The following is a 27,205-nucleotide window of genomic DNA, read 5'->3' on the forward strand; positions in this document are numbered from 1 at the left end:
TCCCGTGTGTCTGCCGGCTTCCCTCGTGGCCGACCCGCAGACATGGCGCACTACAACTTCAAGAAGATCACGGTGGTGCCGTCCGCCAAGGTGAGCGTCCGGGGACCTTCCGCTCTCGCCTTTTTCCTGCAACGCCCCCCTGCCGGGCCCGCTACCCAGGCCACATCCTCGAAATTAGGGGTCCCCCGGGCTAGGCACCCCCCGCAAAAAGGGTGGGTTTCTTTCTCAGGCCTTCGAGTCCTCTAAGAGACAAGGGATTCCTTCCTCAGTGATTGGAGTCTTTTCTCAGAGAGCAGGGTTTCTCTTCAGACGTTTGAGCCCTCTACAGAGGCCCTTCCCCAGGAGTTGGGGTTTTTCTTCAGACATTAGGGTCCCCCCACCCCCAGAGGTGAGGGGGTCCTTCCTCAGACGTTAGGGGCCTCTCCAGAGGTTGGGGTCCCTCCTCACGACGAATAGTGGTCCTTCCAGCTGTTTGAACTACTCTGTTATTCTTAGTCTCTTATCCAGTAGGTCAACTCTGTTATTTTTAGGCTGTAAAATAACTGTTTTTTGCTTGAATAGAAGAGATAAACTCAATTGTCTGACCTTGGGAGCTAGCCATCTCACTGACAGGTTAGATGCCAGGTGCCTGTGTAGATCGATATGTGCTCAAGGTTACACGCTGTCTACAAACATAACTTAAAGAACTAGAAGGAGATAAAAAGGAAATACTCCCTCCTGTGTTTGTTCAGAATTTGACAGAGGTGATCAGCTCTGAACCTGCTCGCAATGAAGATGTCTCCTAACTAATTGGCTCATGAGGCGTCTTGTCCAGCTCGCTGATTTGCATAAAACTCTCAGACATTAGGGTCCTCCACCGCGAGGAGGGGCGAGGCGGAAAGCTTTCTGAAGCAGTAGCTTTGGAACCGGCCCCTGGAGGGGTCACAAAGGCGGCAGGCGCAGGAGGGAGGAGGGAGTAGCGACCTGGAATCCATCCGACATCTGTATCCCAGCCGGTGCTGTAGGCACCTGCCAGCTGGGGAACTCACACAGAAACCTTTCATGTCCTTGTCTCCGTAACAAGTCCTAGGAAATTATCAACAGTGGATTTTCGTTTTACTCATCCTTTTATGTGCTTTTAATGTTGTAGGATTCTTTTTATTTTATTTTTTTTTAATACTGTGGAGTGTTTTGTTTTTTTTTCCTGGTTTACGCTTGAGTTGTCTACTTACGTTTTCAAAGGTTTTTAGGTGTTTGGGAATTAAAAGAAAGATTTATTTCAGCAGCCATATTTGCTAAGTGTTTTTTAAAGGCCAGAAACTATGAAGATGAACAAGATTGTATATAAAAGATTTAGTTAGAAAAGGTGTCGTTTAAAAAAAAAAGTACTATTGTTAGATACTAGTCTTCCAAGAAAGTTTCAATAAAGTGGATGAAAAGTAGGCGCATTTGGTGTAACTCTTTCTTATTTATTTAATTGCAGGACTTTATTGACCTGACATTATCGAAGACGCAACGGAAGACTCCAACGGTCATTCATAAACATTACCAAATTCATCGCATTAGACATTTTTACATGAGAAAAGTCAAATTTACTCAGCAGAATTACCATGACAGACTCTCACAGATTTTAACGGACTTCCCCAAATTGGATGTAAGTGACTCTAGAGGCCACAGATGCTTATGTAAATGTTAGCTTTTGGGTAATGGGTTTTAACCAGTTTGGTCTACTCGCCTCACAGATTACGAATGGAGTTGTCTAAGTTTACTCAGTGAGTTAGTGGCAAAGTTGGGAACAGAACATGGTTTGTTATTTTTTTGTTGTTGTTTTTAAATTTCTTAATAATTTTACTTTCTGCCAACCAAACCCCGTCTAAGAGGGCCCAACGCTATTTCCAGGTTTTGTAACTTTGAGGCTTGCAGGGTCCAACCCAGGGTCTCTGAAAGCTGTGACTGGATCTGGAAATTCTCGCAGCTCGCCCGCTGGTCTGGTTTCCTCTCCTGCCTGTTTCCAAGGCTCTTTTTCCTGGCCTCAAGTTGGGTCTGTGCCCTGAGGTCTACCACTGTTTGTGATCCTGTTGGTTCATCAGCCAGGGATGGTCAGTTCAGCTCGGACTGCTTTTTTTCACTAGTGGTAAGAAATTGCTCGGGGGGGACTGTGATTTTCCATTCAGTCACTCTTCTGCATAGTGCAGTTTGCCTGTTTGTTTAGTTGTAGAGAGGTAGAGCGACACTGCTTATGAAGTCCTCGTGTAGGATCACATGGTAGCGAGGTTATGTGAGATGATGAAGGATGTGAGAGTGTAAATTTGCCACTGTCCTAAAATAGTCTTTACATTTAAAAAGATAATGATATAAAAAATGAAATAAAAAGATATTGATGGTCCTAGTCAGTTTGGCTCAGTGATAAGAGCATCGGCCTGCAGACTGAAGAGTCACGGGTTCGATTCCTGTCAAGGGAATGTACCTTGGTTGCAGGCCCCAGTCAGGGCGCATGCGGGAGGCAACCAATTTCTGTGTCTTTCTCACATCAGTGTTTCTCTCTGTCTCTACTCCTCCCTTCTACTCTAAAAATCACCCTATCCTTTGTTGAGGATTAACAAAAACAGAAGATGATGGTTTGTTTTTAAAAATAAAGAAATGTTTAAAATAAAATTTAAAGGTTTCTGCTAGAGGAGTGACACTTATATGTCTTTCAATAGATGCTTTTGAATAAGTAATTATTTCTTGAGAAAGAGAGGCTTCCCCTTCTACCCTCTCAGGTGTGCAGCCTAACCTCTAAGGAACCCCACAAGACTTGCAGCCAGCGGAGCAGTGGGCAGTGGCAGCTTGTCCTGAGCTCATCCCCTGAACCTGTCTCCAAGGCCCTCTTTTCTCTGATTTCTCAGTGAGCCGAAGAAGCCTCTCCTAGGCTCTCTCCTAAGTCTTTCCTGTTTTACTGTCCCCAGCTTTAAAAAAGTGCTCTCAAAATTGAAAAACAAACAGGATGAGATTATTCTAAACTAATTTTTTTTTTTAAACATCGATCAGCTGCTTCCTGCACAGTCCCTTCTGGGGATGTGCCCGCAACCAAGGTACATGCCCTTGACAGGAATCGAACCTGGGACCCTTGAGTCTGCAGGCTGACACTCTATCCACTGAGCCAAACCGGTTAGGGCTCTAAACTAATTTGATATTAGGAAATACCTGGTTTGAATGAACAAAATACTTTGGTCTAATTAGTACCAGATTTCTGTGGTTCTTTGTAAGAAGTTTTATCTTCTATGGCATCATTTTTTATACATTAGAGGTTCAGATTTATGAACATTGTATTTGTGTGTGTGTTTAAAGCTAGAGTTAGTTACCTGAGAACAGTTTCAGGGTAGAGGGTCAGAGTAAATTACCATTCATCGAATGATTGCTGGGTCTTGGGTATTGTTCTAGACCAGTGATGGCGAACCTATTACACGCGTGTCAGAGGTGACACACGAACTCATTTTTTTGGTTGATTTTTCTTTGTTAAATGGCATTTAAATATATAAAATAAATATAAAAAACATAAATCTTTGTTTTACTATGGTTGCAAATATCAAAAAATTTCTACATGTGACACGGCACCAGAGTTAAGTGAGGGTTTTTCAAAATGCTGACACGCCGAGCTCAAAAGGTTCGCCATCACTGTTCTAGACCAGGGGTGGGCAAACTTTTTGACTCGAGGGCCACAATGGGTTCTTAAACTGGACCGGAGGACCGTAATAAAAGCATGGATGGAGTGTTTGTGTGAACTAATATAAATTCAAAGTAAACATCATTACATCAAAGGGTTAGTTTTATTCATTTCAAATGGGCCGGATCTGGCCCGCGGGCTGTAGTTTGCCCACGGCTGTTCTAGACACTAGGAATACAGTTGTAATAAAAGAGGTCCCTAACTTCGTCCAGTGTGGGGAAAGACAGTAAATGTGAAAATATGTGGTGTGTCAGATAAATACGGAGAGTAGGGAGGTTGTAAGAGACCTGAAGGAAGTGAGGTGGTAAGCTGGCTCCCTGGGAAAGCAAGTGCCAAGGCTCTGAGGTTCAGAGTGTGGTGTCTTCCCAGAACAGGTGGACCCAGGAGATGGAGGAGAGTACTGGGATGTGGGTCAGAGAGGTAATGGGTGGGGCGAGGTGACTTGTGTAGGGCTTGAATTCTGTTGTTAAGGCGGGAAGCCTTTGGAGCTGAGCCTGTGACGGGCCATGTTCTGGCTTAGCTCTTAGAGGATGGCTGGCCTTTACAGGTAGGAGGCCACTCAGGTCAGCACAGTGACTTAAAGGACATGTGAAGGAGTTGAGAAGTGTTTGGCTTCAGGGTATCCTTTGAAGGAAGAGCTAATGGATTTGCTCATGGAGTAGGTGTGGGCCATAGCCCACAATGGAGTTGCCCTTCACCGAGACGGGGAGGGACACTGGTTTGAGGAGGTGGGGAACAGTCTGTACATGTTAGTTGTGAGATGTCGGTGAGATGTTCAAGCAGAAATGCCGAGCAGTCTGAAGCTCGTGAGTAGTCTGGCCTGGAGTTGGGAAGATATGACTTGTAAAAATGTAGATGTGTGAGAACCTATGGAAGGTCACCTAGGAAATGAGTGTGAGAAGAGTGCTTTGGGGAGTGTGAGTGGTTAGCATTGGAGCTCGAGCCAGCAAGGGGGTTGGAGAAGTAGCCAGTGAAAGAGAAGATCCTAGAGACCAGGTGAATAAACGCATCAGGAAGTGTGGGAAAGGATCTGGTGAGAAAAAGGGAGGACCGGATGTCACTGGTGGTGATGAGCTGTTTAGACGGCCTGGTAGAGACAGTCCTGACTAGTTTGGGTTGTGGGAATGGGGAGAAAGAAAAGACTTGGTACCTTTCTTCTTGACATTTGCCAAGAAGGGGAGCAGAGGAAAGGAAGGATTGGGGGGAGACAAGGGAGTTTTAAAACTTAAAATTTGGGGGAGAAATAATAGGTTTACAGGCTGATGGGAATGGCCAGGTGGAGAGGGAATACTGTCTGGAGCTCAGTTCTTGAATTGTGAGGGGCAGGGTCCAGTGCATGGATGGACCAGGCCTTGGTTGGATCGGAGAACAGTTCTACAGGAGTGGGGATGAAGGTCTGTGGATGGGCAGAGGTGACTGCCAGGCTTACTTCCCTGTAACTCCTGCTCTCTCAGAGAACCAGACAGACGTTAGCCAGGAGAGAGATCTGGGGAGAGATGCTACGGGTGTGGGAAGAGAGGAAAGGTGTGAGGTATTTCCCTAGGAAATTATTCTTCAAGTATTATGTACAATAGGGATGAGAAGCTTGTGCCAAACTGCTTTGCTTTTTTTGTTACAGGATATCCATCCATTTTATGCTGATTTGATGAACATTCTCTATGATAAAGATCATTACAAGTTGGCTCTGGGACAAATAAATATTGCCAAGAATTTAGTGGACAAGTAAGGTATTTTCCTAATATATTATCTTTTAAATTATCAAAAGTGAAAATAACTTATGTGCTTCTTTTTATTTCTTTAAGTGTTGCTAAAGATTATGTGCGGCTTATGAAATATGGAGACTCCCTCTACCGTTGCAAGCAGCTGAAGCGTGCTGCCCTGGGGCGAATGTGCACCATTATCAAAAGACAGAAACAGAGTTTGGAGTATTTGGAACAAGGTATTTGTCATACATAAGCAAAAATGGCCTTGAGTGCATTAAGGTACTTGATCCTTGTCAAAACTTATTTTTGAAATGTTTTATTTTAGAGAGGACAGGGCCAAATTACTTTTCCTAGTCTATCCTATAAGAAATTCTGACAGGCCAGTTATTGAAAAAGCAACTAGCACTTACAATACTTACAAGCTAATAGCAGTCTTAAGAAAACTTATGTTTCTCATATTTAGTAGATAAGACATATAAGACATATACATTATAAAACACGGGAAATACCAAAAATATGTAGGAAAATAAAATGATTCCTAGTTTGTTTTTGTTTGTTTGTTTGTTTGTTTGTTGGTATAGCAAAGGTGGAGATTTGTTGAAGAACAAGTACAGACTCCCACAAGGGGAAGGGGAAAGAATCTTACAGCACAGACTTCCAGGTGGGGAGGGGAAAAGCGTCCCCTGATTCCTAGTTTTACGTATTTTTTTTTAAATGCTTTTCTTTGTAACATGATAGCATCAAATTGCTACTTGTTTTATTACCTGATAGTTTCATGTACTAGGACAACATCTGAATTAACATGGTATGGTTTTTATTAAAACAGTTCTTTCCTTTGTTACGTTCATATAATTTTCATTACAAATGTTTTTAACTCGGGTGGTTTTGTTCCCCCTCTTCCAGCATCTAGCAAATAATTTGCGATAAGATTGCAGTACTTGGCTGCTTTAACCTTCAAGGTAGCCTAGTGGTGTCACTGGTGCTATGAGCACTGCAGACCAGGCCCCTGTGTAGTCATTACATGGAAGCAGCCCTCTGTATAGTCAGACATGATGGATCGCACACTCACTTCAAAAGCGCTTTTCCAAATATTTTTCAGTTAAGAGTCACCTGGACACTTAGACGTGTTTTTGGCCTCACCTTGAACCTGTTAGATAGGAATACCAAGCTGGTACAGCCTAGGAATGGGATTCTTGGAGCAGATGGTCCTTTTTTCATTTGTTTGTATTTTCTTTTTTGTTACTCTCCACCCGAGGATAATTTTCCGTTGGTTTTTAGAGAAAGTGGAAAGGAGGAGGAGAGACAGAGAGAGAGAGAAACATTGATATGAGAGAGACACACTAATTGGTTGCCTAGTATACGAGCTCCGACTAGGGCCGGAGATCAAGCCTGCAACCTAGGCACATACCCTTGACCGGAATCAAATCCAGGCCCCTCAGTCCGCCAGCTGACACTCCACTTAGCCAAACTGGATAGGGGTCATTTGTTTTTTCTTCATCACATTATAAATGTTGGAATGATGTTAATATATCACAATATTGGAGTGTAAGTGAAACAGATCTTAAACAGTTTCTTAATTTTTCTTGTGAAATTAAGCACATTTAATTTGAACTTCTCACAGTGCGTCAGCACCTGTCCCGTCTGCCAACTATTGATCCGAACACGAGGACCCTGCTTCTATGTGGGTACCCGAATGTCGGCAAGTCCAGCTTCATCAATAAGGTTGGTTTGTCTCTGATAATTACTCAGGATACTGAGGACCTGAGGCCAAAGGTCTGCCATGTTCTGACTGCATGGGATGGAGGACGGCTAATTAGTCCTTGAGTTGGTACTGCCCTGGGTTCAAAACATTGTGTCCTCGAAGGGAGGATTGAGTTTGTCTGATCCTAGATATATATATTGCTGTTACAGAAACAATTTTTTGATTCTTGTGTGCTTCTTACAAATTTTAAGAGATTTGAGATATTACAGTACATTTTTGTTAACATACAAGAGCCACTCACAGGACATGTTGTCTTGGCATGTTCTGGGAATAGTGGTGCCAGTGGGCCTGCTGTTCACTGTGACAGGCTGCACTTGCTGAGTGGAACTTCAGTCTCTGAAAGTATTTCTCGGGTACTGTCCCCTTAGTTGCCATGTCAGCTTTCACATAAACTATTTGGTCCATGTAATGGGGAGTACTGAGACATTCTTATTTGAATGAGTTTATTATTTGAGGCTCAAGGGCACTATTTATGTAAGTAACTTGGTGCTTAAGGGTAATTTACCTGACTTTGAGGGACCTGAGCAGAGCAGAAACAGCTATTAAAATGTCATTTCATAAACAGCAACAGCTCATACCAATAAACAGTTGTTAGATTCATACACATCCATGTGGCTGTTTGTTTCCAAGAATACCTTTGCCTTTAAGATTTATGGATTTTGGCCCTAACCGGTTTGGCTCAATGGATAGAGCGTCGGCCTGCGGACTGAAGGGTCCTGGGTTCGATTCCGGACAAGGGCATGTACCTTGGTTGCGGGCACATCCCCGGTGGGGAGTGTGCAGGAGGCAGCTGATCGATGTTTCTCTCAACTCTCTATCCCTCTCCCTTCCTCTCTGTAAAAAATCAATAAAATATATTAAAAAAAAAAAAAAGATTTATGGATTTTGTCCACAAGTTGTGCTGACATAGTGACAAGCCGTTTCTCTTCAGTGTCCTAGCTATGTCTCCAACACTCGAAGGCCAGTTCTGTGGGGCAAAGACGGGACCACTTAAATAATTAAAATTAAACAATAGCCTTGACCACTTTGGCTCGGTTGGAACATTGTCTTGTACAATAAAAGATGGCAGGTTTGATTCCCAATTATGGCGCATACCAGGTTGAGGGTTCTCTCCCCAGTTGGGGTGAGTGCTGGAGGCAGCCGATCGATGTTTCTCTTCTCTCCCCCTCCCTCTCTCTGAGATCAATTAAAATATATATATTTTTAATTAAATAATTTAAAAAATTTAGTTTCTTAGTTGCACTTGACTACATTTCAAGAGTTCATGGACAGTGTGTGGCTAGCAGGCCCCATATGGACTTCGCAGGTGTAGAATGTTTTCTTCGTTAAAGAAAGTTGTTCTGGGCATGGCAGGGGCCGGGGCAGGCAAGGAAAAGCTGGTGGGTGTCCTCCTCCGACTGGGCTTGCCTCACCTCCCTTATCCTTGATTCAGGCTCTTCTCTCTGCTTTGGGCGGTGATGAGGAAGTGGAGACCGTCACCTGTTGAAGCACAGTAGCTCTTGTCCTCAGCAGTTAACCATGGGGGTCTCACTTGAGCTTTTTTCCTTCTACTGTAACAGTCTTGATAACATATCTGGGGTACTTTTACACTGTGTGAGAGGAAATAAAGTGTAGAACACTATGATTGGTTTCAGGTGACAAGAGCAGATGTGGATGTCCAGCCTTATGCATTTACCACCAAATCTCTGTTTGTTGGACACATGGATTATAAGTATCTGCGCTGGCAGGTAAGAGCTCTTATCTTTAAACGGAACAGATGTCCTGGTGGTTTTGTTAATGGAATAAGTTTGATCCCTACAGCACAGGGGATCCAAGTGTCTTATTTAGTGCACTTTTTAGAGTGGGGAGAATGAGGAGGTGGAAGTAGACTCTTAGGGTTGCCAGGAGTGCCCTCATGAAGAAAACTCTGAGCTTTGGGATTGCTTAAAAGCAGTTCTCATTTCTCTACCAGGAGGCTTCTGCATTATGTTAACAGTGGTGCTGCTGAGGAAGTTCTTGTCACTGTTTCTGACCCTAGAAACGGCATTTACTAATTTAAAAGCATGAAGCCGTGTATTTCCACAGTTGAATTTGACTTTATCAATGATGAAGTAGTTCCTCGCACGTGGGCATGTTAGCCAGTTATTCCAGTTCTGTTTCATGATGTCACTAATAGCAGAGAGGCATTTTCTCAAGGTCATTGCTAGTTCCTGAATGAGCTGTGCAGGTGCCTCCATCCCCCGTTTCCCCTTTACTGCTTTATTTTATCATGTTCAGCTGGCAGACCTACGTTTTATTAACTAGTCTTGTCAGTGACCTCTAGGATGTGCTGGACAGCAAGTTTGTGAGCAGTGTGCTTTGGAGTGACAAGTTTGTTAGGTTGTAGATACCCCGGGGATTTTGGACCACCCTTTGGAGGATCGGAACACAATTGAAATGCAGGCCATCACGGCCCTGGCCCATCTTCGTGCTGCGGTGCTGTATGTGATGGACTTGTCAGAGCAGTGTGGGCACGGGCTGCAGGCGCAGCTGGAGCTCTTCCAGAACATCAGACCTCTCTTTGTCAACAAGGTGAGTGGGTATTTGGATATTTTTTAGTTTGCATGATTAATAAGAGAACACAACAGAAAATACAATCTCCAAAGTGATGTTTATCTTGGAATTACCCAATTTAGGTTGGAGAGGTTGTTCACATTTAACTAGATCACTCTAATGTGTACTCTGTAGGTACACTTATGAGCTTAAGACAATAACCTAGTTCCCATTCATCTTGGGTATTCTTGAGTAATGAAAAGTATTTCAGTCTGTAAAGCTAATGCATTCATTAAGTGCTACAAACTTGATCAATAAAAAAACCTCTAAATTTGATTTATGTTCATCATAAACAGTTAAAAGGTAAGGACATCCTCCATCTAAACCTATTTTTCAAAAGGTTTGGAAGCAAAAGGTCCAATGTGATTTAAAAAATTAGAATGTATCATTTCTAGCATCTTAGGTAGATAGTTATATCAGGCTCACTGAAGTCTGACATATTCATTATTTTGATGTCCGTTGTCCACATTCATACAGCTAAATGTAAATTTCTTGAAGACTTCAACCTGAACCTTGTGTTTTCCACAGTGCCCTGCTAAGGATTCTTTGGGGTCCATAGCAGATTCACTATGACACCTGATACTCTGTCCTCAGTAGCCTGATTCAGTAACAGTAAATGCACACCTAACTTGATTTTTGTTCTTTCCTGCCAATCCAGGGTTGCCAGATTTAGTAAATAAAATACGTAATACCAATCAAATTTGAATTTCAGATAAATAACAAATTTTTCAGTATAATTATGTCCCAAATATTGCATGTGACATATGTATAGTAAAAAAATAAAACTAAAAAACTCAGTCCTGGCCAGTGTGGGTCGGTGGTTAGAGCACTGGCCCATGTACTGAAAGGTGACGGGTTCAATTTCTGGTCATGGGCACGTATCTGGGTTGCAGGCTTGATCTCTGGCCCCAGTCGGGGTGTGTACTGGAGGCAACCCATTGATGTGTCTCTCACATCCATGTTTCTCTCCCCAATCCCTCCCTCCCTCTCTCTCTAAAAATCAGTGGGAAAAATATCCTCTGGTGAGGACCAACAACAAATTTCATTGTTTACCTGAAATTCAAATTTAACTAGGCATTCTTTATTTTTATTTGGTGACCTTATCAGTCATTCTCCTACAAAGTTTCCAGGTATTTCTTGTAGCCCCGTTTGTCAGACACATCTACTTAACAGTGGACACTATTATAGCTTTGTCAAGGATACCCATCACTAATATTCTAAGTATCATGGAGGAAGGGACACTCTCATTAGGTGTGTGTGACTGGAGGTGCAGGATTAGCTGAGATGCTGTAACCTCCACTGCAGTTCCAGAAATCAGGAGAGCAGTTCTTCATGGATAGGAACCCAGGGGTTTCACATCTTCACTACTTTTAAACCTGAGAGGAAGCAGCTACATAGCTGATATCCTTAAAATAACCCCTGATTAACTTAGGCTTAAAATTTACTTTAGCATTTTTCCAGAAATGCCTGTATTTCCACAAATAAATAGTGTTTGAGGTGCCAAATAGTGTTGTGAAAGTCACCAGACTGGAAAGCAGACCTGGGGGTACTGTTTTGTTTTCATGAGATCGACATTTATGCTTACAGCACATTTATGGATAAAAATTCAACATATAGTTAAGAAACATGTGCTTCCAGTAAAAGTTTTTTTTTAACCTGTTAGCTACAATTATGTGTGAAAAAGGAAATGATTACTAAAAATAAAGTAGTTGAGCATTTGTACAAAATATTTTATGAGGCACTCATTATGTTGCTGCTATTAAACCATTTTGTACTATATAAGTTTTAAATGATTTAATCATTCTTGTGGAATGAAGGTTTATTTAAAATGTTACAGAAATCCTACAGATAAATATTTGTAAAGCTGCTATTGCCATTGTACCAGTATTAAAAATTTATTCTACCTTGCATCATTTATAATTTTTATGACAGATTGTATATTGTACCCATTTGAGAATCCTGTAAATGTTATGGATTCAATAAACTGTTGCTAAGCATATGTTTATTTTGAGACTAAGTGACAACCAGAAAATATAAACTACCAAGGTGCATCTGGTTATGTTTTTAAATAAAGAGCAAATAAACAAGGTGGTATGACCAGTACCACATTGATGACCTGCAGTATGAAGGTGGTGATCATCTTGTTATTTCTCTTCTTGTTGTAGCCTCTTATAGTTGTAGCAAACAAATGTGATGTGAAGAGAATAGCTGAGCTTCCAGAAGAGGACCAGGTAAGTCAACTTTATGTTTTCAATATTTCTTACCAATTCTAAATCTCATCTCAGATTGCCAGAATTTAGAAAGAATTACAGCAATGCTGGTCTGGCTTTTGGTTTTACAGTTGAGATAGTATCCTTGGTAGTTCAGTCAACATGACATTATAAAAACCTCTTAGTGGTAACTAAACCTGAAATTTCCTGATGGCTGCTCTGTTAGAGGCTGTGGAAGCAAGCATCCATGTGTGCCACCGGTCGGTACATTTAACCTCTGGAAGATTTGCTTACATAGGAAGGGACTGTTCTACACCAGGGCCTTAAAGGGAATGTAGCTCAGGCCTCGGCAGCAGGTGCACAGGAGCAGCCCTTTGCAGAGTAAGTTTCTAGGTAGCGGGGGTTTCATAGTGTTGCCTATGTGTCTGCTGCATGGAGTCTGTGATGAAGTGAGTTTGGAAACTGAGTGACTGAAGGAAAATGAGCATCTGACACTGTAGGACCGGAATCTGTAGTGTCTGCTATAGTTTTCCGAGAGACAGCACGTGAGCCTTGGTTTATCAAACTGATTGAACCCTGCAACCCTCTTCAGTAGCATCTTTCAGGACAGGCGCTGTGAGAAGCTTTGCACTAATACAGTGGTTCTCAGGTTGTGCCCGTGACCATTAGCCAACGTCACTTTCCTGTGGTAATATGTTCTGAATATGTTCTCTGAAGTCAGAAATGGGTGGGGGGCACCCAGCAGACGTGGGCTTGAACAGCCCCCTGGTGATGGGTGCACACTTGAGGTTTGGGAGCTACTGCAGTAGAATGATGACTGCACCTGGCCACATGCCCTGGAGCATGCTCCATTGAGTGGGTCTCGAGGAAGGGGCATGCTGCTCTCTTCCCGGTGCCCCTGGTGTCATGTGGACATATCATGCTTGGTGAGAATTAGAGTTTTTCAAACAGCCATGCTGGTTTCCTTGGGGAACTGTGATATATTCTTTAAATTGCTGATTATATAAACACGCCACCAGATAATTCACTTATTTTTTTTAAAGGCCCATATACCTATTGAATAATCTCAGTTTTTCTGTCTAAAAGCACTGGAGGGTGGAGAAGGTTGGGATGCTCAGGCTCTGATATTACACATGCTTGAGTTCAGCCTCACCACCTAGCAACCCTGGCGGGTGAGGTCACCAACAGTGCCACCATTGGTTTTATACCAGGATATGGTTGGGAAGATTTAGTGAAATCGAGAAGTAGGTGACAGTGGGCACTATTGCGATGGTAACTATCTGGATAACACTCTCTTGTAGCCTGTATTCATCAGTGCTCTGACTCAGCAGCAGCAGCAGGGTAGGTTACTGTGTGATGGACGCTGTCTCCACATACTTAGGTGGATGCAGAGTGTCTTCCTCGGGTCACACGCTAGTCAGTAGTGAGGCTGGCTCTCTGACCCTGGTATTCCTCGGGACACTGCTCTTTGCAGTAGGGAAGCAGGTCTTATTCACACGAAGCTAACTATTGCTGGATTGGTCGACTGTGTCTGAATGAAGTTGTGTATGGGGGAAGGGCACACAAATGAGGTCCTTTCACTTAGAGTCTTAGTGGTTTATAAGGAGCTAGATGCATAAACATTTTTGTGTTGATTTCTAAGGAATTCTCTTAGGCTGTGGAGGTTAAATATTTTTACTAAAAATAGCTTTGAGCCCCAGCTGGGTGGCTCGTTTGGTTGGAGCATCGTACACCAAAAAAGGTTGCAGGTTAGATTCCCAGTCAGGGCACATATCTAGGTGTGTAGGGGAGACAACTAGTCGATGTTTATCTCTATCATACACACACACACACACACACACACACACGCAGTGGCGCCTTGACTTTCGAGTGTCCCGACTAAGGAGTTTTTTGAGATATGGGCCGTCTCTCTGCCAATTTTTTGCTTTGAGTCGCAAGCTAAAATTCAGGTTACAAGCCAGCTTCAGATACCCCACTGCTAGTTGGCGCAGCGAACGTCACAGTGAACACCACAACATCAGCCCAGCATCACCTGTCATTGTAATGGTAAAAATTTATTTGACATACAAGTAATTTGAGTTATGAGCTCCGTCACAGAACGAATTAAACTCCTAAGTCAAGGCCCCACTGTATATATTTCAGAGTGGAAGGGAGAAGAAGAGAGAGAGAGAAACATCAATGATAAGAGGGAATCGCCCTAACCGGTTTGGCTCAGTGGATAGAGCGTCGGCCTGCGGACTCAAGGGTCCCGGGTTCGATTCCGGTCAGGGGCATGTACCTGGGTTGCGGGCACATCCCCCATGGGAGATGTGCAGGAGGCAGCTGGTCGATGTTTCTCTCTCATCGATGTTTCTAACTCTCTTTCCCTCTCCCTTCCTCTCTGTAAAAAATCAATAAAATATATATATTTTTTTTTAATATATTTTATTGATTTTTTACAGAGAGGAAGGGAGAGAGAGAGTTAGAAACATCGATGAGAGAGAAACATCGACCAGCTGCCTCCTGCACATCTCCCATGGGGGATGTGCCCGCAACCCAGGTACATGCCCCTGACCGGAATCGAACCCGGGACCCTTGAGTCCGCAGGCCGACGCTGTATCCACTGAGCCAAACCGGTCCTGGCAATAAAATATATTTTTTTAAAAAAGAGGGAATCATTGATTGGCTGCCTTCTGCACACCGGGGACCGAGCCCATAACCCAAGCATGTGCCCTTGACCGGAATCGAACCTGGGACCCTTCAGTCCATAGACCAATGCTCTATCCACTGAGCAACACCGGCTAGGGCTGTTTATATCTTATCTCTCTCTCCCTTGCTCTCTAGAATAATCAACATATTCTCTGGTGAGGATTTCTTTTTAAAAGCTTTGAAAACATTCTAAAAAAATCTGTATCTTGATCTTGCCAAGTTTGTTTTTGGAAGGTAAGATCTCACAGAAAATTCTAGAAAGCCTCTGGTTTGCTTGCTGTAGTCTGGTTTGATCCTCCTAGTAATTTGTATTTTCTTAATTACAGAATAACAGAGGGAAAAATAAATAACTGTTTTGGGGGAGATGTCCTTCAAAAGAGTTAGAACAAACCACAGATGTTGTGCTAAGCAGCATTTATAACACTCAGTTGAGGAACAGTAAGATTTGTTCATAGGGACTTGGAAATAACATGTCTCTCATTTTTCCTTTATATTCCCAGAAAATATTTACAGATTTGCAGGCTGAAGGATTTCCTGTGATAGAGACCAGCACCCTGACGGAGGAAGGGGTTATCAAAGTGAAAACAGAGGTCAGTGCTTCCTCGTAGGCAGGGGCCGAGCACTTTACTGTCTTTCTCTTGTTTGAGAAAAGTCAGTCGTGAGGAAGGAGTTTTCTTTCCAGGTGAGCGCTTGTGGCTTAGGCAGGAGGCATGAGTGCAGGCACCCTGGCTGAAGCCCTGGTCCCACCCACCCCAATGAAAGGGACGCTTTGGGCGATGCTTTCACTCCCAGCTCGGGTAGTTTTAACTTTGTCCACTGCTGCTGTTTCTCTCAACCTACCAATATTTCCATGGGAGCTGGATGGAAAAGTACTTCCATGGAACCGTTCAGAAGTAGAAGGAAAAAATAGTAAAAGTGGGACCAGCTTAAGGAAGCACTTCTTGTTAGATTTCACATGATTCTAACATTCTTATTTTGTTATTTTTACCTGAAATAAAAAGGGCATCTCTAATACTGTTGATTTTATTCAGGCTCAGTTGCTCTAGTTAGAGTCCTGAGGTGGGATGTGGATCAAGTTAGGGAGCTGTCTGGTTAGCACGGAGTCGCTGGTAGTGGAAGAAGGAAGGACCCAGAACGGGCTGTGGGGTTATTCGGGCCAGCTGTGTGGTGGTGCTGCCTCCGGGTTCTGCCTCAGATTGGGCCTGGGCTGGAAAGGGAGAAAGAGGCAGCCTCCATCCTGGAGAGTAGGGTCTACCCCAGGGGAGGTACTGGACCTTGATGTGGTTTTGGGGACTTAGCCACTAGATGTCACTACTGAGCAGAACACCTTGGAACATACATAGTCTATGGTTGCTGGTTCCTCCCTGGAGGCTGCTGCAGGATGCTTTGTGACTTTCTTGCCTTGTTTTCACACTTTCTTAGGCTTGTGACAGGCTCTTGGCTCATCGAGTTGAAACGAAAATGAAAGGAAATAAAGTCAATGAGGTGCTGAACAGATTGCATTTGGCTATGCCAAACAAAAGAGATGATAAGGTAAGGTTGCTCTTCCAGAGACACTCTGAGATGGAATTATGGTGTTACTGACACAACGGACATGCCACGTGCTTCATCCAGGGGCCATAGATGCAGTTGTACATACGTGCATAAATGGATGTCATGAGCGGGCGTGAGTTCTCACTCAGACTAAATCCTGCCACATATTTTTAAAAAGGCAAAAAATGAGTGTGAGGTGCCAAATTAAAACCTGCTTCTCATTCCACCAGGCCTATTAATGTTAACTCTGTCTTGTTTATCTTTTCAGAAATATATTTGGTATAAAAGCATATTTAAAAAAAAATTTTAAGCACAAATTTTGTGTTCTTTAAGTTTTCATTTAATTGCTAGTAGGCAGTGCTCAAGTGCACATCTTTACATACAGTGTTGTTGTTTTTTAATTTTCAAATCTATCTGTAGAGATTTTAAGGTATGGCATTGAAAATATTGTCCTCCAAAATGCCTTACGTGTATATATTGTGCTGATGGTTCCTTGCACCTTTGGTGTTGACATCTGTTAGTCTAGTGCAGTGGTCGGCAAACTCATTAGTCAGCAGAGCCAAATATCAACAGTACAACGATTGAAATTTCTTTTGAGAGCCAAATTTTTAAAACTTAAACTATATAGGTAGGTACATTGTTATTAACTTAATTACGGTACTCCTAAACTGGCCTTTGCTAAAAACGTCCTCAATCTGATTGAGGTACGTTCGCTGAGGTCAACCCCTTCCAACTCTCCCATCCACACTCGTCTTGCATACTTGTTTCCTCTATCTTTTGTCACCCGCGCGTGATTTGCGGACGCAACCAGCACTAACCACTGCACAGTGAGACTGCTGACTGACTGGCTCACTCAACTCGTGCATGAATCGCGTGTGCCTCCTCCACGCTGCGTATCCCGCGGCCCACCTGCGCCGCCTCTCCCGTCGCCTGACCAACTGACCGACACCCCCCACTTCTAACGCCACTTCTTTATTTTTTTTTTTTTAATATATTTTATTGATTTTTTACAGAGAGGAAGGGAGAAAGACAGAGAGTTAGAAACATCGATGAGAGAGAAACATCGATCAGCCGCCTCCCGCACATCTCCTACTGGGGATGTGCCCGCAACCCAGGCACATGCCCCTGCCGGAATCGAACCCGGGACTCTTCAGTCCGCAGGCCAATGCTCTATCCACTGAGCCAAACAGGTCTTGGCTAACGCCACTTCTTCAAAATAGACTTGCCCAGGCCGAAAACCGACTTCTGTGCATAGGCCACGAAGTTTCAATCGCACTGTACATACGCTCCCGCACGTGGTATTTTGTGGAAGAGCCACACTCAAGGGGCCAAAGAGCGCGTGTGGCTTGCGAGCCGCGGTTTGCCAACCACTGGTCTAGTGGATTACAACTGGTTAAAGATATGGCTGCTAACTGGGTGAACAGTGATCTGACTATGTCATGTATACAAGTATCAAATTATGATGGTGTGCACCTGAAACACATATAATCTTATATACAATTTTTTGAGAGATGGTTCCCTTGTGATGTATTTCTTTAATGATTAGTGCAGGCGAGCAGCATTTTTGATGGGCTGCTTGGCCTTTTCAGTTCTTCAGGTCATTTATATTTTCCTCATTGATTTGTAATTTTTATATTAAGGTAATTAGACTGGTATATATTTTTTTAATTTTTTAAATTACAGTTAATATTTAGTATTATGTGGTATTAGTTTCGGGTGTACAGCTTCGTGGTTAGACAGTTATATACTTTAACACTCCGGTGTGGGGTGAATTTCCCGCCAAAATATAAGCTGGCGCGGGCAATTATTTAGGTTTCCCGCGCAAAATCAGGGATTTTTATGATACCTATTACCCCAATGGGTATGAAACGGTTCGCATACGCAGGTAGGTATCTTTGTGAACGGCAAACAAACAAATATTTGGTAATACGCAGTTACAATCGGCCCGAGTTTACACGTTTCCCGCACTCCACCGCAAATCTATGAACCGAGTTAAGACGGCTCCCGCGGAGTACGCGCAATTCACGCGAGCCGACTTAACTCGTTTCCCCCACTCCAAGTGTTAAAAGGGTTTTGTACTATAAAACTTTTTTTGTTGTTTTTTTTCATCTTATCATTGGAGGATTTTTTTAAATATATTTTTATTGATTTCAGAGAGAGGAAGGGAGAGGGAGAGAAAGAAACATCAATTATGAAAAAATAATTGATTGACTGCCTCTTGCATGCCCCCTACTGGGGATCGAGCCCACAACCCCGAGCATATGCCCTGACCAGGAATCGAACCCTGACCTGGTTCATGGTTTAATGCTCAATGACTGAGCCACTCATGTAGGCTGGAAGATTTCCTTTTTAATCTCAGAGAAAGTACACATATATATGCTATTAGCTTATATTAATATTTTCTCTGTGGTTGCTTGGTTTGGTATCATGCATATCAATGCCCACCACCCATTCCAAAAATAGTTCTTATTCTATACTTTGATGGTTTAATTTATTTTTAATTTTACCTGTTTTGAATAAAAGTCTTCACTTAGTTTTGAATTTATTTTGTTAGGAAGCAGGTGGAGGTAGTTATCCAGCTCTACTTTTCAGCTAGCTAGTCATTTATCTCATGTTTATATCTAAATTCCTTTTGTTCATGATGTGCTTTCTTTCTCATGTTGCTTCCTTTGTTTATAATTGTTCTTGGTAACCTTAATGTTTATTTTTTCTAAATAAACTTTAGAATCGGCTCTTAGTCCTCCTGGCTAACATGCCCAAACTGGCCCTGCACCCTCCCCTCTCCCCATGATTCATCTGTTGGTTTTTCATTGGCCTGGATGTGGTTTTATATATTTTTGCAGATGGAGAATTTACTCTTAGATTTTCATTTGTGTGTTTCTTTCCCATTCAGCACGGTGTTTACATAAATATTTCCCATAATATCTTTTTAGGAGAGGCCCCCTTTCATCCCAGAAGGAGTGGTGGCACGCAGGAAGAGAATGGAGATTGAGGAGGCTCGAAGGAAGAGGGTAGGTCACTGTCGACCTTACTGGGTTTACTTGTGAGGGTGGGCAGAAAGGCTTTGCAATGAGGGATGGAGACTTAGAATATGAACAGGCCAATAGCACCATGACACTCTGTGAGAACATGGCTGTGAAATCCTGCACAGGTTCCCACCCTCGTGTATGTGGCACAACAGCTGTCCTACTGGATGTAGGAGCTGAGTGCCAGGTGTGGAAAGGATTAGTCCTTAGGCTGGAGAGGAGGTTATTTCACAGGAACAAGGAGGAGGGGGCTCAGCTATTCTGGGCCTGAAGGGTCAAATAGAATTGATCATAATTGTGTGTTTTTTTTTATTGCAGGAACGAGATATTGAACTGGAACTGGGAGATGATTATATTTTGGATCTTCAAAGTAAGGGCCTGCATGTATTAGTTATTTTAAAATGCCAGTTTCACGTAAAGTGTTTCAGGAAAGTGTGAAAGGGCTTTAATGAGCACAAATCTTCCAACATTTCGTTAATTTCTTAAAAATGAAAGGTTGCATGCTGGCAGGGCTCTGAGATTTCTTCCTTTCTAGTAGTTTTCTGTCATTTAAGGATGAGAGGTTATTTTTGTAACTTTCATAGCAAGTAAATGTGGAGCCAGGTTGATATTGTCAGTTATCTGTTATTCATGCCTTTTTCCTTTGAGTATATCATACTTGTTTTATTTTTGTTTTCCGTTATGGTCATTTCATCCTGAGGTACTGATAGACTTTGGGAAGTGTTTGGGGGTGAATCTTTAATAAGCAGGTGGCTTTGCTTACATAGTGTCGAATACAAACACTGTTATCTTTAGATAGGGGAATGGCTTGCATAAGGGCACATGGTACTTGAAGATATTAAAAATTACTGTAAATGTAATTTATTTATTTATTTTTTACTTTAGAGTATTGGGACATAATGAATTCATCTGAAAAGTATGATAAGATACCTGAGATCTGGGAAGGCCATAATGTAGCTGATTACATTGATCCTGACATCATGCAGGTTTGTGTCACTTGTTAAATTACAAGGTTTTTATTCCTTTTTAATACAGCTACAAGAAGATACAAACACAGCTTTTAACTGGTCTCATGGTGTAATGGTCTGTGACTCAAGCACAACTTTGGGCTCACCTGCCTCTGTTGCCATCATCCCTTCTACACCCACGAGCCTCCCTATCCCCAGTCACCCACAGCTTGCTCCTACTGAGTCCTGGAGACTCCAGTGCTCTGCCCATTTGCAGGGCCATTCATCCTCTTCCCGCTGAGGCCTTTTCCCTTCTCGGCTCCTTCTCTACTTCCCTTGGCCCATCATAGCAGGTAGCCTGCCTTTGTGAAGAATGTAGAGCCGCCATGGGTGTGAGTGCCCAGGTGCTTCTCGTTGGCAGGTACTTTCGAGTGCAGCACCCCTGGTTCTCAGACCTGGTTCCTTGTCTTCTCCAGAGTTTTGCTCCATCACCAGTATCTGCCTCCTGTTTCATTCCCCTCCCTGTTTGCTTTTTCTTAGCACATAAGTGCCTGCAAATTTCTGTCATCTTTAAAAAGCAAAAGTCCTGTGTCCTCCTTTAGTTGCTATTCTTCTTTTGTCAGGCTTTTTGAAAAAGAAAGCTTTATCAGTATTTGCCATCTACATTTCCCCACTTTCTTCTCCTCAGTTCCCTTAATTAATGGTGCCCTTAATTTATACTTTCAGTCTTCAGATATCAAGGGATTGAACCCTAACATAAGCCCCCTTCACACTTTCTTTTTTTTCCACTTCTAAATAGTCCTATTCTCTGTTGTCTGATGTTCATCCTTGCTGCCTTGGCTTTACCTAGTCTGTTTTCCCACCACTCCCTTCACATTCTGTTGTCCACACTTACACACACGAGAAGTCATGTTGCTCTCCTCTAAACTCTTCCATTGTGCCTCTTGCCTTCATCTCTCATTGCACAGCACCCAGTGTCCTCAGTGTGGATTCTGGGTGGCCTGTGATTAGTCTGGCCATGCCATTCTAGTCTCTGCCCCCACACTGTCCATAAATAGTGATGTAGGCACATCTGACTGCTGGATTCCTGTGAGTTTACTTTTTTGGTTATGATATACCTACATGCATAAGTTCTTCAAGAACGGAGGTTCTTCCATGTGCCTGCTGAGAGAGAGGGGATTGAGGGAGGTGCTGTGTACACTCATTGTTTTTAAAGGAGAAAAAGATCTGGCACCGAGCAATTAATATGTTGTCAGCTCAGCATTTGTGTAGTCTTCATTTTTCCCCCGTAATCTTTGCTAGTAGGTCAGCTCTGACATGTGTATGAGGCCCACATGAGACAACCCTGGCATCCATTGCACACTGAAAGGCTTAGAGGAAACCTAATTCCCATAGAAAGGTTCCTACACTTAATTGAGTTTTTCAATGTTGATTGTGTTTATGACCCTTTTTAAAGAAATTGGAAGAATTAGAAAAAGAAGAAGAGCTAAGAACAGCTGCTGGAGAGTATGACAGTGAATCAGAAAGTGAAGATGAAGAAATGGTGGAAATCCGACAGCTGGCAAAAGAAATCAGAGAAAAAAGGAAGTTGAAAATTCTGCAATCCAAAGAAAAGGACACACAGGGACCCAGAATGCCACGAACTGCTAAGAAGGCAAGTTTTGTGTCCCCTCAAGGTGTGACCCATTTCTTTCCATACTGGATTCTCGTGTATTCATTGCTAGATAAAACATTCTCACCTGTGTGTAGTAATAACATGCTTTTTTTTGTTGGTATGTATTGACTTTCAAGGTTAGTTGAGTCTTGATTTTTTATTTCTGATTATTATGCCTTTCTTGGTGATTTTCAAAGTTCATAAGATCATAATTTAGTCAGACTCTTTTGCAATTTACAGAAACCTAACCCAATCTAACATAAATCTGAGGGCGATTTATTGGTTCCTGTGACCTGTTCAAGCTCGAGTGGGTCAGTAAGGTTGGGGTTCTTTCCAGCTCTCAGCTCTATCTCTGTAGGCATCGTTCTCTACTGTTCTCGTCAGGGTGGCAGGTGAGGTTAGATCCTCTGGTCGCCCCCAAACTGCAGGGCATGATAGAAAAGGTGGAGGCAGCTCCCCAAAGAAAGAAGATGTGCAGGGCAGTTAAAGTTTAGTGGGACAGGAAGGAAATGACAACAGTGCACACACCTCATGGGTATTCCTGTGCTTGACACTTTTCATCTTATAGCAAGTGAGTGGTTCTTGGCAGACGCAGACATCACTGTATCCACCAGTGGTGCTGCAGGGACACTGGCTGGGGGTGTGTCACATGACCTGCCTTAATGACCTCATATGCACACAGGAATCCCCTGCAGAATTGTGCAGAATCCAGGGAAAAAGTGTACACATGGCAAGTGCCCAGGAAATAATAGTTTTCGTGGGATTTAATGAGCTGTCCACAAACATCAGCATGAGCCCAAGTAAAAGATACATAATTTGTAAAAGAGGTGTATCACAGATCGTTATAGAAGTCACATTTTCTCCTGAATTTTTTTTTTTTTTTTTTGACATTTCATCAAACTGGTTTTGCTTAAAAGAAATATACTTTCCCCTCTTTTCAGATTCAGCGGAAAGTCTTGGAGAATGAGATGCGCAGTCTTGGTGTTGACATGGATGATAATGACAATGTGAGTGTGCCGAGATGTTCTCAGATACTTCATAGTTGATTACAGCTTTGTACTCGAAAACCAGGGACTCATAAACCTGTAGGGTCACACAGTTCACTAGAAAAGAAATCAGATCTCCTCACCATGGACGTGTCTGATCCTTGTCCTGAATACTGTCTCACATCTCTGCTGTTCTTGCTTTGGAGGAGTCGTGTCTACATAGGGAGCTGGGCTGAGCCTTTCACAGAGAGGCCCTGGAGTCTCAAAGAATGAGAACAATTAACTTATTTGTGTCTTCTGTTAAGCTTGTATCTCTTGTTTTGACAATGCAGTTTCTTACTAGTTTGAAAAGAAAAGAAATTAGAACCTGCAGATTTTCTGTTGAGGAGCTTCACTAGCCTGGCAGTTTGGTTGGAAGTGGTTGGTTGAGAACAGATAGCGTTAGTCACACTATATTGTCTATTCCCTTCTGGGGAACAGGTTGGGCATTTGGCTCATCCTGTTGGTACAGGATGGTGTTGCCAGAGTCAGTTCTTGCTGTTCCCATTTGAGAAGAATTTAGGAAGGAGACTTGCCCATGCCATCCTCCTCAATGAGAACTCATCCTTGTGGGTGGAAGGTTCCCCTGGATGTCATTCTGGTGTCCAGTTTCGTTAATGTCAGGTGTGCACAGCCACCCTAGAGGCTTTTTATTTACCTTTTTTTCTTTTATTAATGTTTTATTATATTTGTGTATTCATTTAAAAAATTTAAAAAGTTCCTAAAGCTAGAAAGAAAACAATTACTTGTGGTTACAGTGCACAAAAATGAACTAGGCTACCATGTGGTGCATGTCTTTTTATTCAGTGTTTATGCAGAGAGCTTTAATCTTTCTGTTTCTTTCTTTGAAATCTGTTTATACCCACATGCTGCTTGCTGCATCTATGTTTCATTGTGCAACAGGCACTTTCTTTTAGAGTAATAGTCCTTTCATTTTTAAGCCTTTTTGATTGCTTGCAGTTTAAAAAATGCATTTGCGCCGAAACCAGTTTGGCTCAGTGGATGGAGCGTCGGCCTGCGGACTGAGGGGTCCCGGGTTCGATTCCGGTCGGGGGCATGTACCTGGGTTGTGGGCACATCCCCAGTGGGGAGTGTGCGGGAGGCAGCTGATCGATGTTTCTCTCTCATCGATGTTTCTGACTCTCTGTCTCTCTCCCTTCCTCTCTGTAAAAAAGGATCAATAAAATATATTTAAAAAATAAATAAATGAAAATGCATTTGCTGTTGCCTTAAAGAATGTAAGCTGGTGTGTAAAAAATGCACAATTAAAACAAGATTTGTGTCAGTGAAAAATATAAATATAAATTGGAAATGTTAGAACAAAACAATATTGTCCACCCTACACAGTTTTTTTACTGGAACTTTAATTTTGTTCACTAAAGTCTTTACCTGGTGCTTTGATTAGCTTCAGTTATCAAATAACCATGAGGTACTATTGAGTCTCTCAATGGGAGGGAAACTTAGGCTGCAAATCATCCAAAGCTGTGTTCTGAAATCTTAACGACTAGAGGGCATTTCAGGTACCTGTTAGAATTCCAATGTTTTTTCCTTAGTGAGTTATCCCGGCATATATACATCTTTGAATAAAAGAACTTTTCCATATTCTGGATTATTTTCTCAAAACACATTCCCAGAAGTGGAATAATGAAATCAAAGGGTAGTGTTTGTTGAAGTTCCTTTCCAAAAGGGTTCAACTGATTTAGATTTTCATCAGCAATGAGTGAGAACACCCTGCTCACATGGAGTTGTAGTTTAATGTGCATATGTAGCTTCTGACTTTTGGGGGCTTATTAAGTGTTGGGCTTACTGCTTGCCTGCCTTTAGAGGGAGCTGAGTTATCCTTCAGTCCAGATAAGTGGGGAGAACAACCCGTCGGTGGCCATCTGCATGGCTTTGCTGAACCCCAAGGCTGAGCTTTCTGATGTTCATCACAGTGTTGACAGGCTTAACCCAAAATGGAGGAATAAAGAAGTTAAAACTCTGTGTCTAAGATTCAAATTGTGATGCTGAGTTAATGATGTAGGTCAGTGGTTGGCAAACTGCGGCTTGGCAAACCGTAGCTCGAGAGCCACATGCGGCTCTTTGGCCCCTTCTGCCTGGCTCTTCCACAAAATACCGGCTCTTCCACAAAATACTGACTTCTGCGCATGGGCCACGAAGTTTCGATCGCACTGTACATACACGCCCGCACGTGGTATTTTGTGGAAGAGCCACACTGAAGGGGCCAAAGAGCCACATGTGGCTCGCGAGCCGCGGTTTACCGACCACGGATCTAGGTTAAGGGAAAACATTGCTGGATGGGCAACTCTAATTTTTTTTTAATGGAGTAAAATTAGCTTTGTAACCATCAAGTGTTAAATGGAAAAGAATATTTGACAAATAATTAATGTGAAATTAACTTTGTGTATTTTAAAGATCTCTTTTTAGCTTATTTGGTAATGGCTTTGGTAAAAGCTCCTGAGTGCCCTCTCCCCTTGGAGTGATTTCATGTTTGTCACTAAGCCTGAAAGCCAGGCTAGGATCCTGAAGTGTGTTCTTTGTGCTTTTCAGGCCCATTATGCAGCCCAAGCCAGAAGGTCTCGGAGTGTCACTAGGAAAAGGAAGCGGGAAGACTCTGTCCCGCCCACATCTCTTGCCCGGAGTCGCAGTTGCTCTCGAACTCCACGTGATGTGTCTGGTCTTCGGGATGTCAAGGTTAGTCTCTGTCATGTGCAGTTAATAACACGATGGCCTCTGCTTTTGGCTACCTGAACGTTCGGGGTAAACCCTCCCCATTCCTCAGCTGTCCTTTGGAGCAAGAAGGGGCACATGCCCAGGTTGCAGGCTTGATCCCCAGTGGGGGGCATGCAGGAGGCAGCCTATCAATGATTCTCTCTCATCATTGATGTTTCTCTCTCTCCTTCTCCCTTCCTCTCTGAAATCAATAAAAATATATATATTTTTTAAAAAATGGGTTGCCCACAGAACACCATTCTCTCGTGGTGAACAGAAGTATGATGTCATGGGGCACCAGGTGGTCTGAGCCTAGGCCCCAGCCATTTAAGGGTATTCTAGGAAATGGCCCCTGCTGAGCCCCTGGAGGCCTGGGGCCTCACCCACAGTGAGTCATGCTGGGAACCAACCGAGCTTTTTGGTCAGTCTTTTGGGAAATACACTTTGGATGTACATTGTCTCTTGCTGAAACTTGATTTTATTAAATACACCCCAGAATTGTTAGTTTCAGCATTTTGAAAACTCAGGTAAAGTAGAAAGTCTGTACAAATGGGCAAGCAGTCGACTTCATGGAAACCTGAGGTTTCTATTTCACCATGCCATCTCCATCTAGAAATCTGATTTTAATATCAGTCTTGCCACTTGTTTGTCAAGTGTGAATAGTACAATTTCATGGGTCCTAATCTGAGTTTCTTTGTCCAAGAGGGAGTTAGAATAGATACACTCTAATCTTCCACGCTAAATATATTTGCTCCTTGTAGGTACAAAACTTGTCTGGCTGTAATTTTCCTCCTGCCTTCACATGCAGATGTTGGTTGAGTTCCTGCAGGTACTGCAGTGGGTTCAAAATAGCATTGAGTGAGGCTTACCTGGGTTTTCTAGTACTGAGCACACCTACATTGTAAAGACAGACTATTAACGGGTCATGAAAATGCACATGGATATTTGGTCTTCAGTAAGCACCTAATGTGTTTTATGTTTTCTCCTCTTTAGATGGTGAAGAAAGCCAAGACTATGATGAAGAATTCTCAGAAGAAAATGAATCGCTTGGGGAAGAAAGGGGAGGCAGACAGGCATGTGTTTGATATGAAGCCCAAGCACTTACTCTCTGGGAAGAGGAAAGCTGGTAAAAAGGACAGGAGATAGTGTCCTTCTCAGCTGAAGCAGTTTGGCGGGACTGTTGTTTGTTTCTGGTTTGATACGATATGGTTTCACAGAATTGGAGTCATGATCTGTAAACTGGAAATAACAATGAAATAACTAAAGCACCTGTTTTCCTCAAAATTATGGTTAACCCTTAACAATGCAGGTGTGAGAAATTTTTATCACTGCCTAATATTGCGAATACTTTGAGTAGACTGGTTTCTGCTTTTAATGGACTTTCGATTGCATCAGATTTGCAGAACTGGGAAGATTTGTTGGTGTGACTGTTGTTTTTGATGAAGAAAGTCTTATTCTCTTCAGCAAGATGGAACTTTGGTTTGGTTCCCTGCATATAAATAGTCCTTCCTTGCTAAGAAAACCTCTCCACTTGTGGCCATGGGCAGAAGGCTGCCAGTCCTGCTTTGCAGATACAGGTTGAGGGTTTGTCAGGTGCCAGCACTAAATTATTTTCTAGTCTTTTTGTACAATGTACCATTGTAATCTGTCTTCATTATTTTATCCAAAATAAACTTCCTTTAGTTTTGA

At 42.7% G+C, this 27,205-nt stretch overlaps 1 protein-coding gene across 1 annotated transcript; it reads left to right on the forward strand.

Annotated features, from left to right (window-relative positions):
- GTPBP4 (GTP binding protein 4) lies at window positions 1-27,205 on the forward strand. The gene is made up of 17 exons (XM_070391098.1): window positions 1-90; window positions 1,463-1,633; window positions 5,304-5,407; window positions 5,488-5,624; window positions 7,010-7,110; window positions 8,785-8,877; window positions 9,509-9,700; window positions 11,887-11,952; window positions 15,120-15,209; window positions 16,042-16,152; window positions 19,086-19,163; window positions 19,497-19,548; window positions 20,064-20,164; window positions 21,582-21,779; window positions 22,721-22,786; window positions 25,355-25,498; window positions 26,510-27,205. Exons 1-17 carry the CDS (start codon window positions 43-45, stop codon window positions 26,660-26,662), a joined length of 1,905 nt encoding a protein of 634 aa, XP_070247199.1. The 5' UTR covers window positions 1-42; the 3' UTR covers window positions 26,663-27,205.

Source organism: Myotis yumanensis, unplaced genomic scaffold (assembly GCF_028538775.1).
Source record: "Myotis yumanensis isolate MYYU_CA2020_CCGP unplaced genomic scaffold, mMyoYum1.0.hap1 SCAF_1, whole genome shotgun sequence".
NCBI lineage: Eukaryota > Metazoa > Chordata > Mammalia > Chiroptera > Vespertilionidae > Myotis > Myotis yumanensis.

What these genes read in the sequence shown, in the direction of transcription:
- GTPBP4 (XM_070391098.1), top strand. Translation starts at nt 43, where the DNA reads ATGGCGCACTACAACTTCAAGAAGATCACGGTGGTGCCGTCCGCCAAG. An exon ending in TTTGGAGTATTTGGAACAAG is followed by an intron (nt 5,625 to 7,009) that starts GTATTTGTCATA and finishes AACTTCTCACAG; the next exon opens with TGCGTCAGCACCTGTCCCGT. An exon ending in CTGGTCTTCGGGATGTCAAG is followed by an intron (nt 25,499 to 26,509) that starts GTTAGTCTCTGT and finishes TCTCCTCTTTAG; the next exon opens with ATGGTGAAGAAAGCCAAGAC.